The 12895-nt window shown below is 32.1% G+C and overlaps 2 protein-coding genes across 6 annotated transcripts in view; one reads left to right on the forward strand and one right to left on the reverse strand.

Annotated features, from left to right (window-relative positions):
* LOC143044789 (epsin-2-like) overlaps nt 1-11559 on the reverse strand; it is a 23962-nt gene extending 12403 nt beyond the window's left edge. For 2 of the 4 annotated variants that reach the window (XM_076216951.1, XM_076216949.1), the window contains exons 1-4: nt 11331-11426; nt 5605-6245; nt 3528-3633; nt 542-741 (exon numbers count right to left, since the gene is read on the reverse strand). In XM_076216951.1, coding sequence (XP_076073066.1) covers nt 542-741; nt 3528-3633; nt 5605-6102 — 804 coding nt within the window. In that variant the 5' untranslated portion in view covers nt 6103-6245; nt 11331-11426. Of the gene's footprint in view, nt 1-541; nt 742-3527; nt 3634-5604; nt 6246-11330; nt 11427-11540 lie in introns of those variants that run through there. The other 2 variants (XM_076216950.1, XM_076216952.1) reach the window with 2 other exon arrangements.
* Nucleotides 11482-12895, forward strand: part of LOC143044790 (uncharacterized) — a 27551-nt gene continuing 26137 nt past the window's right edge. The window contains exon 1 of one of the 2 annotated variants that reach the window (XM_076216955.1): nt 11482-11645. The gene's annotated coding sequence lies outside the window, so the exon portion shown is untranslated. The remainder of the gene's footprint in view (nt 11646-12895) is intronic. The other variant, XM_076216954.1, reaches the window with a different exon arrangement.

Here is a 12895-nt window from a genome sequence, read left to right on the forward strand (position 1 = left end):
ATACTATTTAAATGTAACATGTGTAATGGAGTTGGTATCTGGTTTATCATTTATCTGTAAATCAAAGCCCTTTTTACCAGAAATCTGTATTTAATAACCTGCCAACATCAATCAAAGATTTTATAGTTACAATATAAATGTACTGTCAGAAAAATAAATTTTCTACCATAAAATCAACATTAATGTAAAAATAAGTAGATTTGGATTGATACCCAACAAGATACCTATCCTTCCAAGACCTCATGATGGAGAGGATGATGTAAGTATCTATAAGTAACCATAGTAACCATAATGCCTACATGTTGTTTTCTGCTCTTTGTTTGGGTTATTGTCTCTTTAATTCATTCCCCTTTCCCATTCTTAATTTTATTTAACCATGTTAACATTGAGCAATAGCAACATTTTTAAATTCAAACTTATGCTTTCATAAAAATGATTGTCAATCACAAACATTTCAGTAACACTTTGGATCAAGTTTTGTGAAAACATTTTTATGAAAAGAGCTGCAGAACTCATGAATTTGAGACATTTTTAAACTCACGTCATCTTGTGTTTTTCGACTTTCTTCCAAGGCCAGGGCTAATTTCACATCATCAGATTTCTGTTTCTTCAGTTCTTCGTCATGTTCTTCTTTACTCATTGCCAAGGCCAGTTGTAACTGTATTTCTTCTTCACCAGCAGATGATGGTCGGGCATATTCTACCATGTCACCTGACCTACGACGTACTTCTACAGGAGAAGCTAAAAGAACAATGATTATAATTACCATTATCATGATTTATCTTTAATCAAGCCAATTACAATGTTTTTGACTTTTCATAGACCAGTCACCTAATTCAAATACATATACTGTAAACCAATTTATTTTTGTGGATATTTTATTTCGCGTTTTAACCTTTCTAGGCCACTTCGCGACTATTTAATTTCGTGATTTTCTGACTAACTTGATGAAGTTTAATAAGGAATGATCCAGGTTTTAAATATTTGCAACAATTTACAGTCACGTTATTTTCTTACTCGCGAAAGTCGCGAAAATAAGTTATTTTACAGTATACATGTATTTTCAATGAACAAGCCTCAAAATAACTTTATAAATATCTTTTCTCATAAACCAAAATTACATTTTTGTCAGTTAATATTAACACTTGCACAATGTCTGCATTTTGCATATCTGTTTTTAATTTCTTGTTTTTTCTAATCAAATGATATATATATCCTGGTTCAATCTAGCTTAACTTGTGTCCTTAACATACTTAACGTAAGCATTATGTTTAATTTTCTTTTTTTCTAGTTTTACATTTACCCTGACAATATATAATTAACTACAGTAACAATGTGCTCTAAAAAAAATCCAACTATTTGCAAGCTACTTGCTGAAATCTTAGGGAAAAGGATAGTACATACAATATAATAATTCAAGGGAATTTAAGCTTGCATAAAGCACACACTATTAAAGAATACACATTCAAATCTAATATGTATTAGTAAAACATGTCAATCTACAATGATCTAGTATGCAGAAAATTCAGCTGCATGTAATAAATATCCAATATTGCATGTAACATGCATTATAGTATCCCACTTAGCACAGTCTTGACTATCAGTTTTGCTGGTTTGTTAAAAAATAATTGAAGACAAGTCATCCATCATGGGCTCATTAAGACCTGGAACCAGTTCATGTATGTAAACTTGATACATGTAGTAACAAGAATGTGTCCCCAGTTCATGGATGCCCCATCCAACTATCATTTTCTATATTCAATGGACCGTGAAAATGGGGAAAAATCTCTAATTTGGCATTAAAATTAGAAAGACAATATCATAGGGCACATGTGTACTAAGTTTCAAGTTGATTGGACTTCATCTTTATCAAAATCTACCTTGACCAAAAACTTTAACCTGAAGCGGGACAGAGGGAGAGAGACGGACGAACAGAACTACACACTGACTAGAAAACATCTTGCCCATAAATGGACATAAAAATAAACTCAGGTTGCTTTGTTGTTGATATGGAAGTATAAATAGGTGGAAAACACTGTCATGACTGTTTTTTATGAGTTTAAACTTGAAAGTATTAATATAAACCTTGTGTGCAACATGTATGTTGTTTATCATGTTTATAGGAAATTATGAAAGGTAAAAACAGCTTTTATTTAGTCGCTTTGAGGATTATACAATTGAAAAGAAATAAAACAACAAAACATATTTTTCATTATTGTCTCCCTTATTCCTGAAATGAAGTCGAAGTGAATAATATTAAATCTTGTGATTTCATAAAAAAAATTCTAAATTATATTAATAATTTTTTTTTAACTGTAACTAATTTCTCGCAACTTTTTCTCATCCAATTATACACTGAATTCTTGAAAGTCTTTTTAATTTTTCTACATCATGTACATTATAAACAGTCTTACTACAACATGTACATGTACTAAACAGATAATGCTAACAGGATAATAACTGCCTGTGAACTAATACTTAACACTTATTTTGTTAAATTCAGGGATTTCCAAAATGCACTAATCATAATCTACCTATAGCTATACTCAAGCACAATTTTTATACCAGTATATCATTTGTAACCTGTGGGTACATGTACTTACTTAAACATGATAAACTTTCTAATCATTAGTAGAAAAGATAGAGTAATAAACATGATAAACTTTCTAATCATTAGTAGAAAAGATAGAGTAATAACTAAATAAGACATGTAAAGAGTTGAAATGGCTAACAGAGTTCTCACTAAGGCGAGTCCATGAGTCCTGGACTCATCAAAATCTGGCTGGACTCACCATTTTCAAAACTGGTGAGTCCACAGATACGTCAAGATTGAAATATTTTGTATAAACTGAACATAGTTTAACACTAATATCGTCATTTAATGGCAAAAATTTAAAAGTGATCTGAATTTAATGTCATTTCATTGCTCTGTTAGGAAATGGAGACTTTAATATTATATTATATTGCATAAACATTTTCTTCTTGCTGTTGTACTCATCATGGCCAAAAATGACGAGTCCCTGGACTCGCCTTCAAAATCCTTAGCGAGAACCCTGGGCTAAGCTGAACTCTAATGCAGGGATAAATCTTTCATAGTCTGCTAAATAAATAATAAAATGCAACAGCAAGTTAATTATAAAAGGAGAATAATGACATAAATAAGTAAATACTAATAGTGATTTTTGTCTAATCATAGATATATAGGAAGATGTGGTATGAGTGCCAATGAGACAACTCTCCATCCAAATAACAATTCATAAAACTAAAGTTTGTATATACCCTTAGTACCAAAACTGTTGATATAAAATAAATTTTCAAGTTAAAATTAAAATTAACTTGCTCATGTTGCTATTGCATTTTAAACAACAAAATTGCATAAATAAATCATTTCAGTTTGCATTGAGAAAAAGTTGTGTGTGGTTTTATTTCAGCAAAGAAGCACTGTTGAACTGGCCATGAACATGATGCATAAGCCATAATCTTATTTATGCAAATTTGTTTATTTATGTAAATTTCTAGCTGCTCACATGCATCACTGTGCACACCACTTTCACTCCCACCTCCATATGGGTCAGTGTAACCTCCTCCTCCCGCTCCGGTGGACAAACTAGGACTTCCTCTTCCGTAACGAACCTGTAGCCATAAACATTTAAATATATAATTTGCATAGCATATTCACGTATATTAAATATAAAATTCAAATATTTCAATTAACATGATTTAAGGAATGATTTACAAGTCATGCAAGTATCTATAGCTTTATTCTGTAAAATGTGAAAAATTTCTGCTTCAAAATGTACTTGTACATGATGTATTGGAAGGTCCCCTTATGCATGTTATGCATGTCATGTCTGGCTATCACCGCTATGCTTCCGGGATTTGGAATTTCTGATGAAGAACAAAGTCAACAATATACATAATGATATCTTATCAAATGTTAAATACACACGACCATGATGATAATATTAGTACAACATTATTACATAAGAACACAGATAACAGGCTATTATTTGAACTTGGAATTATTTTTAATTATGAATTTATGGAATTTGCATAATTTCTTGTACTTGATTTTTTTTTTTAAATTCCATGTTTATTCTGTGCTTAAATGCTTTCTATTACAAAGCAGATAGTACCTTTTTAATATAATTTACTGTCCCGCGCACAGCACTATCTATGCAAAATACATTGTACGGAAAGTGTTATGAACTGCTCAAAATATTATTATAATAAATCATGTTTATTTGATATTATAATATATAATATCAAATAAACATGGAATTTCAAGCACAAGACTTTATACAAATTCCATAATTAAAAATAATTCCAAGTGCAAATAATAGACTGTTAGATCTAGAGTTCATAAAAAAAGTGTATTGATTTGTTCTTCATCTGTTCAAATATATATTACTCATACTTTAAAAGTACATTCACTATATATGTCTATGCCTTTTAGTTCAATTACAATGTAAATTTTGCGAAAATGTGCATGAGTCGTTTGTGAGAGGTACTTGTACATGTTGTATGATAATGTATGATGATCAATAGCTGGAACTATTATTGCAAGCTAAGAAAGTTTGAAGTTCTAGTTACCAAATTTAAATATCCCCAGATTAAAATATTTAGACATGTTAGACAGATATATTTGATTTAAGTCATTTAAATCCCTCAGTAATCTCTGTATGACATAATATATTATGACAGAAAATATATAACCATGTCTAATGCCAGTATTTAAATATGTAATATTTTGTACATGTATGTATGATCTAGATAACACCATGAAAATTGCCATTCAGCTTTTACACTTCAACAGTAATGACAGTTAGAAATTATGTCACTAGGAGCAATAAGTACACTTCTAACAGGATATATAGTATAACCTTAAAGAAGTATATGAATAAAAGGTCAAAATACATTGTACATGTTGTAAGCTCACAGAACTTTATAAAAAAATAATGAAAATAATACATATATGTAAAGTTTCTTGCATTGTTTTTTTTTTATGGAGAATGTGTCTTTAATTGTCTCTGTTAACTGATCAATAAAGCTTTATAACATGGACCAATTTTGAGCTTTAATATTGCAAAGTCTGATCATAAGACCTTAGGCCAAGTAAAAATATATGTGTGGTTCCAGTAACCCTACCGTCCCCACTTCTTCGGCTTAAAAATAGCCTACCCTAAAGATTTTATTGTCATTTTTTATTAAGCACTGTTAAAGTCAGAATTTTGCTCCCATAGACTCAATGTTAAAAAAAAAACATAAAATAAAAAAAATCCCTACCTACCTACCCTACCTTTTTTTCAAATGTAACTGGAACCACACATACTTTTTTATTTGGCCTTAAAGAATTATATGAATAAAGGGTCAAAATACATTGTACGCTCACCGAACTTTACAAAAAAATAATGAAAATAAATGTAAAGTTTCTTGCATTGTTTTTTTATGGAGAATGTGTCTTTAATTGTCTCTGTTAACTCAATAAAGTTTTATAACATGTATAACATGGACCAATTTTCAGCTTTATTAAAATATTGCAAAGTCTGATCATAAGACCTTAGTGAAAATGTGACCTGTGTTGAAATCTTAGTGATATTTTACCTTGTCATCGCTACCAATTCCCATTGCATTCTGAGCAAACCTTTCTTTTGCTTTTAATGCTTTGGCCCTTTCATTTCTGAGCCTCTCATCATCTTTTAACAGAGCAACCAGCTGTTTTGCCTTTTCTCTGACATTCATCCCTTGATCTTTGTTATCCTCTCGATACTGAAAATCTCTCAATGTTTGAATTGCAAAAATATTTTCTTTACATTGTTGTGCCACTTTTTCACTTCCAGTTTTAATAATATAATCCAAGAGCATGAGTGATTTGTAAACATGCCTCCAGTTTTTACCGTGATCGTTAAGTCGCTTCCAGATCATTTGCATGATTTCAGTAAATGCAACAACATTGTACGTAAGATCGGCTATTTCTGACATCAGTGTACTGGAAGGACCCCAAGGGTCATTGGATGTTGCTTCTCGAACTTTAACCTGTGCCTCGGAATAGTTGTGAATTACATTTTTGACAGTCCGGCGTATGGGTGGCATGTTAGACATTGTTAAGCCGTATGTGTCAACCTTTATTAAATACCAAATGTCCTAACTTCTTACAATGCCGCCTATTAATACTAATTTTTTTCCAATATTAAACCACAAATATAACAAACTTTCTTGGAAAAAGTCTTATTTTATCTTCTTTTCTGTAATGAAAAAAAATATCACAATAAAAACATGATGAAAGCAAACGAGAAATTAAATAAAAGTGTTGAAGGTCTAACCACTCTGTTTGGAACAACGTGCAAAAAAATTACTTACATTTATACATGTATATATTTACATGTATGCTGGATTTATTGGTGTTTAACAATAATGTTTAATGCCACACTTTCAGCACTCAGTATTCATGGCGGCCAGTTTTCATTGTTGGCCTTGGAGAGAGCTGAAATCCCTAGAGAGAACCACTGACACCTCCAGTAGGAAAATTGACAATCCTAGTCAATTAAGGTCATTCAAATGCACCTGCACCTGCTGGATTCGAACACACAAAATCAGTGTTGTGATAATGCATTTGAAATACTTTTAAATGCAGCACAGCAGCAGTTTGTGCCATAAGCCACTAGCCCTATGCCAGATATTAGTAAAAACTAATGAAAATTTATTTGAATATATAGGGGAAACTTGTCAATTTGGACCGGGAGCTATATATGTCATGTATGTAGTACCTGAAAAAATTCTGAACGCAGACTGAATTGTAGACCACTCACCCACAAAGCCCCGACTGTGGCCTTACACCATGTACACATTTTATATATACATGTATGTAGGACTTTGAAATGAAATGGTACATTTGCACTCCCAACCAGTGGTCATGCTGAGTGGGTTTTTCAGTTAATAAGGGGCTTGTTAACTTTTATTACTATGAGAAACCGGGAGAATTGGTAGATAAAAAGGGTAAAGTTTTTTTTAAACTTATGTACAATGGAGCGTGTCATTCTTTATATACATGTACATACATAGATTAGACCGTTGGTTTTCCTGTTTGAATGGTTTAACATGTCTAGTAATTTTGGAGCCCTTTATAGCTTGTTGTTCAGTGTGAGCCAAGGCTCAGTGTTGAAGGCCATACATTGACCTATAATGGTTTACTTTTATAAATTGTTATTTGGATGTAGAGTTGTATCATTAGCAGTCATACCAAATCTTCCTATATCTATACATGTACATTTTGTACAGGTGTGCAGACAGACTCTGTATAATAAAATTACTGAAAACCAGGAACTTAATTAGAGGAAAAACTGTCAAAATATGAGAAAATAAAGGGTGGCAGGTAGGTCAAACTTCCATACATGAAGAGAAAAATGAACAAAATAAGGCCCCAATTGATGTGGATCGAAGGCTGTCAGCTGGCTCAAGAAGCATCTAAGCTGTGCTGCGCACATCCATTTTGGACAGGCAAATACAGTACAGGTAGGGACTTATTTTTATGGATGTCTTAATCCGTCTAGTCGGATATGAATAATCCGACATTTTTATGGTAGGTAGTATGGTCATTAATCAACAGATCCAGGTGTGAATGGTCCTTTCATCTTAATCCGTGTTGCTAGAATTACGGTTCACTGATTTCAGAATCAGGTTACCTGTAATTTTAACCTCTCAGTCACTTTATTGATTATATTAGTTCTACATCCTATTTGACATAAAATATTTTTACAGGTGAAGTACTGGAGAAAACTTTGTTTTAATAAAAATAGCCTATTTTTGTTAATTATGGTTTTTATATGTCAACTGCTATTTATTTTCTTTGTTCCTCAAAATTATTTTTATTTTATGTTGTTTGCATAAATTTTTTAAACATATATATTTTTACATGTATTCTATTTCTCGAAGCTTACGGTTATTTTTGTTTTACTGATTTATTTTCCACGTAAATCCATTGATTAGCAGAAAGCTGTCTCAAGTGCTGCTGCATACGTTTTAGTTTGACGCGGTCACATGCAAAATATTTCTATAATTTGTATTTAATATACAGTCTGTGTTGGGTCAGTTCCGAGATAAAAATAATTACAGTGAGCAATACTTGTATATCATTAGTAGCTTGATGATTCTTTGTAGTTTTTACTTTTTACTGTAAACAAATATTGTCCGAAAGTTGGAGATGTATAACTAAAATAAAACGCAAATAATAACACTAGAAGAAAATATTGATTCTTCCCGGGCATAAGTTTATTTTAAGATTTCCGTGTTTGTTCATTATGCTAAATTAATATAATTGATCTGCATTTGGGGGTAGGGGGTAAAAGGGGTCTGGATCTCGAAATCCCGGGCTTAAAAACACGAAGTCCCAAGGTTCCAAATTTAAATAAATTTAAATCCCGACATCGCGAAAAACGAATTCCCAGATCCCGAAAGGGTTAATCCCGAAATCCCACACTTAATTGCATAATATTAATTTACGCACAATCCATGTAAAAAAGGAAACTTGTATGTTATATTTTTTATAGCAATCTAAAAGAAAAAATTGTCGTGAAAAGACAATTCCATGATACACATATATCAGTGATCAACAGCGTGTGCACGTGGTTGAACTTTAACTCGACTCCACTCACAATAATATTGAATGCTAATATAAGATATCAAAGATCGATTTTGTCCACTGCACGAGATTTTTATATGGCGGGAAATGTCGTAACAGTAAACACAGGTGACCTTACTGAACGACCGTGGGAAAATCCATTCATGATTAAATTTGATGTGGAATGATTGACAGTATTGTGCTTTAGTTTTGAGGCTCTTGATCGATTTACCAGAATAGAAATTTAATCGATTTACATACATGTATAATCAAAACAAGATTTAGTCTTCTTTACCTATTTTTTGTTTTATTTTTATCAGTCATTTCCCGGATTCCCATTTAAATAATCTATTTGGAGACCTCCTTTAAACTTCGGAAATAATACAACATCGATTTAAAAAATCATACTGACTGCGCGAGCTTTAGAATGACTAGAAGTACGACGAAAAAGTAAAGACAGCTGATCACGACTAGTACGACTAGCCTTCAACCCCATTGGGATACAAATGTGCATTTATTCAATAAACTATATAAGGTTAAACTTTGATTTTCGTGTATCGATTTGATACAATTCGTAAAATATATTTATAACACCGGCGATTTTCATAAAAAATTTCAGACACGAAAATAGAAAGGCATTATCTCCATATGACCGCGTCAACAATTTAAAAAAAATCAAAAAATAGGAATCGAAATATGATCTCGGCATTATAAATATTGTATTAAAAGAAACCAATTGTTTGACTTTCAAAGAGATTAACGGGAAATATGTCAAAATAGAAAGCACGAGTGATCTGTCTGACCAAAATGTTTCACTTGCGAGAAATGATTGACAGGTGTGAATAGATGTAGAGGCTCCGACGGGGAAAGTTGTATCAAAAGGAAAATAACTTAATTCACAATGCCTATACATATTTTATAAATACGATATGTTGGCCTTATACTTAAAATTGGGTTTCTAATAATAACATATAAAGGAACAGGACGTTAAAAGGGGAAAATAATATAACCATCAACGAAAACTCGTATAATTTACGGGATTGAAGTCTCAACAATTTGATTTAAACTTCTATTGAAAACAGTCTTGGTTGTTATTAGGCTTATTATTTTGAATTAGATGAAATATTTACGGTTTACAAATACAAATACAAAATAGTTTATTGGCACAAAACTATTGAAATAATTGGCAACACAATATATTGTTAAAAATCGTCTTTATTTTCATTTTCAAATTATAAAAAAAATAAAATTATATTTAATTTTAATTTTAATTCTTATATTTAATTTTAATTTTAATTCTTATATTTAAATTTAATTTTAATTCTTTCTCTTTGAATACAAAACAATATTTTACATTTATCTATATATCCTCCATAAATACTAATATATCTGTACAGGTAAAATTTAATTCTAATCAAGCTGGTACAGATTGATTTAGGACCTACCACTTGGATATTGCACAGCAGGTGTTTATTACACTGGGACAACTGTCTGACCAGTCTGACATCTAGACGGATTAAGACATCCATAAAAATAAGTCCCTACCCGTACTGTAGCCACTTTTAGATATGGGACGAGCTCAGAGGTCCTCCAGATCCAACTTGTCTTGCAAAACAGACATTCAGAGTAATCGCCATGATCTTGGACTATAAAAATGAATGCTCCCACTATTGAACCAGACGAATTCCTCAAAAAAGCATGTCTGAAAAGAACCATAACTGCCAAGATATTCACAACGCAACAAATATTGTGGAAAAGCAAGTAAAGAATGACCCTAAGTGTTTTGACATTCCACCAAGCAAAACACCACAATATTCATTTCAATTATTTAAACTCATTCTTTGCGAAGACAGTGATCTCGTGAAATCAGCTGGACGACACTGTAGTGCGCGAACCAACCGTAGAGAGCTTCAAATCTGCTCTCACGCCCTATCAATAAATCGGAGTTGTTCTCTCAAACAGTTGAATTGAAGCCAGTATTGGTATTGACAACTTATTCATACAGTAAATATGAGAAAAGAAAGGGTCAGGCCATTCATTAGGAGGTGGTAACCCGGTACTTTTACCCTCCTATGCTATTGACAAGTACCGCCTAAATGTAGGAATTTTTATATAAGATATTCATGGAATAAATTGAAAAGTACCACCTAGAAACATGGAAAGTACCAGTCAACATGAAAGATAATGAAACCCCTGAAGGGTGGCAGGTAGGTGAAACTTACATAAATGAAGAGATAAATGAAAAATGAACAAATTGATACCCGAATGATATAATTCCAAGGCCGTCCGTTGGAACCAGAAGCGACGAAGCAGCGCATCTATTTTGGACGGGCAAATATCCACTTTTTGATATGGGACGAGCTCTAACGCCCCACAGCCCCAGCTGGTCTCGCAAAACAGCCATTGTATCACATATAAACATCAATTTAAAAGAAGAGGAGTAGGAGTTTTCTCTCAATAATTTTGTAAACTACAGTAAAATACGGTCTTTGGTGAATAACAGGACAGATGATACAAACTACAGTCAAATACGAGACTGAAAGTGTGTATATATATGTATTTCTAAATACCCATAGCCATAACCCGGCTACTGTCAAGAGGGTAGAGAACTCCTCAAGTAAATAATCATGTCAGATGTAAAAATTTTGAATGATGAGATTTTCATTTAAAGTTTTAAAATGTTAACTAAACTATACTCATGAAACTTGCGTACATTTTTGACAAGATACACAATTGAACAATGAAGTGTCGATGAATAATATTTCTGACAGGAAGTTGATTAAATCTAACTTCCGGTAAGTGGGTGTACGTTAGAACAGCCTATAACCTTTTTTTAATTTAACCCCGTAAAGATTGTTTTGGTATCACAATTTTTTTTAAAACAGGAACATAAGCACTATGGCATTAATATCTTTCAATTTACCAAAATTTGTTAATTCTAATAAACATTCCAACGAAAATAAACAAGGCCGATCCTACTTCCGACCCGTTTCCACATTTACCTTGCATTAACCACTTCCGGATTCAGGTGAGGTGCAGTTTCTTTGTTGTTTATGTTTCCTAAACATTGTGATGTTTAAAAAACACAATGTACATGTAAACCTATTTTAAGAACTCTTAATGTTATAGTTTTCCAATTAATAGTTTGTACTTTGTTTATTAACAATGACTCATTACATAGCTCAAAGGCTGAGAAAGCACTTGTTTCAAGCACCCCCCTTTATTTATTTTCTTTTAAATTTGCAGACATGACAGACTGCCCCAATTTTTTCTGAAAAATCTTAACTTTAATTGCCTTTATTCAATATATTCGTGGCCAAAGGAACACATATTTATATTGGTAGTGGTTACTTCAACTTTCTTGCATAAATATGAGGGTAGGAATTATGCCCTTTACCGTCAACCGTCAAACAGTCATTTTTGGTTAGCGTTAGTGTCAAAATGTTTAAAATTTAACAATGAGTCTTCAAAATATGCTCATTGCAATTCATCAGAGGTTTCAAATATTTATTGTTACTGTTATTTTGGAATCAGTCGAATTTATTATCTTTGAGGGGGCAGATCCTATTACGGGACGTCGGAATCAGGTATTTTTAAGCTAGGGATCTGGCTTTTCTTTTTTTGAATTTCAGAATGTTGGGATTTAAATTTGTTTAAATTCAGGACCTCAGGATTTCATGTTTTTAAGCCTGGAATTTTGGGATCAGGACCCTTCCGACCCCCCTCATCTTTATTATACAGAAAGTGTTTATTTTATCGTCATGTACTAAAAATTATCGTTTACATCTTATGGCAAGAATTTTTAAAGTTATTCGTCATGAAGGTACCCCCATTGCAACCCTCAAATATACCAACCTCAAGCAGTCAAGAGGGTATGGAATGAATGCCCTTTACCATCAGGCGTCTAAAAGTCAATTTCAGCTATTGTCAGTGCTATTTTTTAAAGTTTTTTTTTTGTGTTTCATCAACAATTTGTCAGAGGTCTCAGATGATTTTCCAATACATTCACCAAAAACATGAAAAATTACTGTGAATCATACATGTATTTGGCAAGACACATATGATATCGGTTATTGTACATCAAACTAGTGAAAGTGTCTTATCATGCTTGTGATTTCAACGTGTTTACATTATTATTTGTGCCATTTTTGGTTAAACAAAGTGATTACCAGTTTATTGTTATTTGATGATAACTTCGAATTCGTCTTGAAATAAAATAAAATTAGCGGAATTGGTTAAATATTTTCACATGATTATTTTAACAATTTGTCAATGATA

The sequence above is a fragment of the Mytilus galloprovincialis genome, chromosome 9, assembly GCF_965363235.1.
Source record: "Mytilus galloprovincialis chromosome 9, xbMytGall1.hap1.1, whole genome shotgun sequence".
Lineage (NCBI taxonomy): Eukaryota > Metazoa > Mollusca > Bivalvia > Mytilida > Mytilidae > Mytilus > Mytilus galloprovincialis.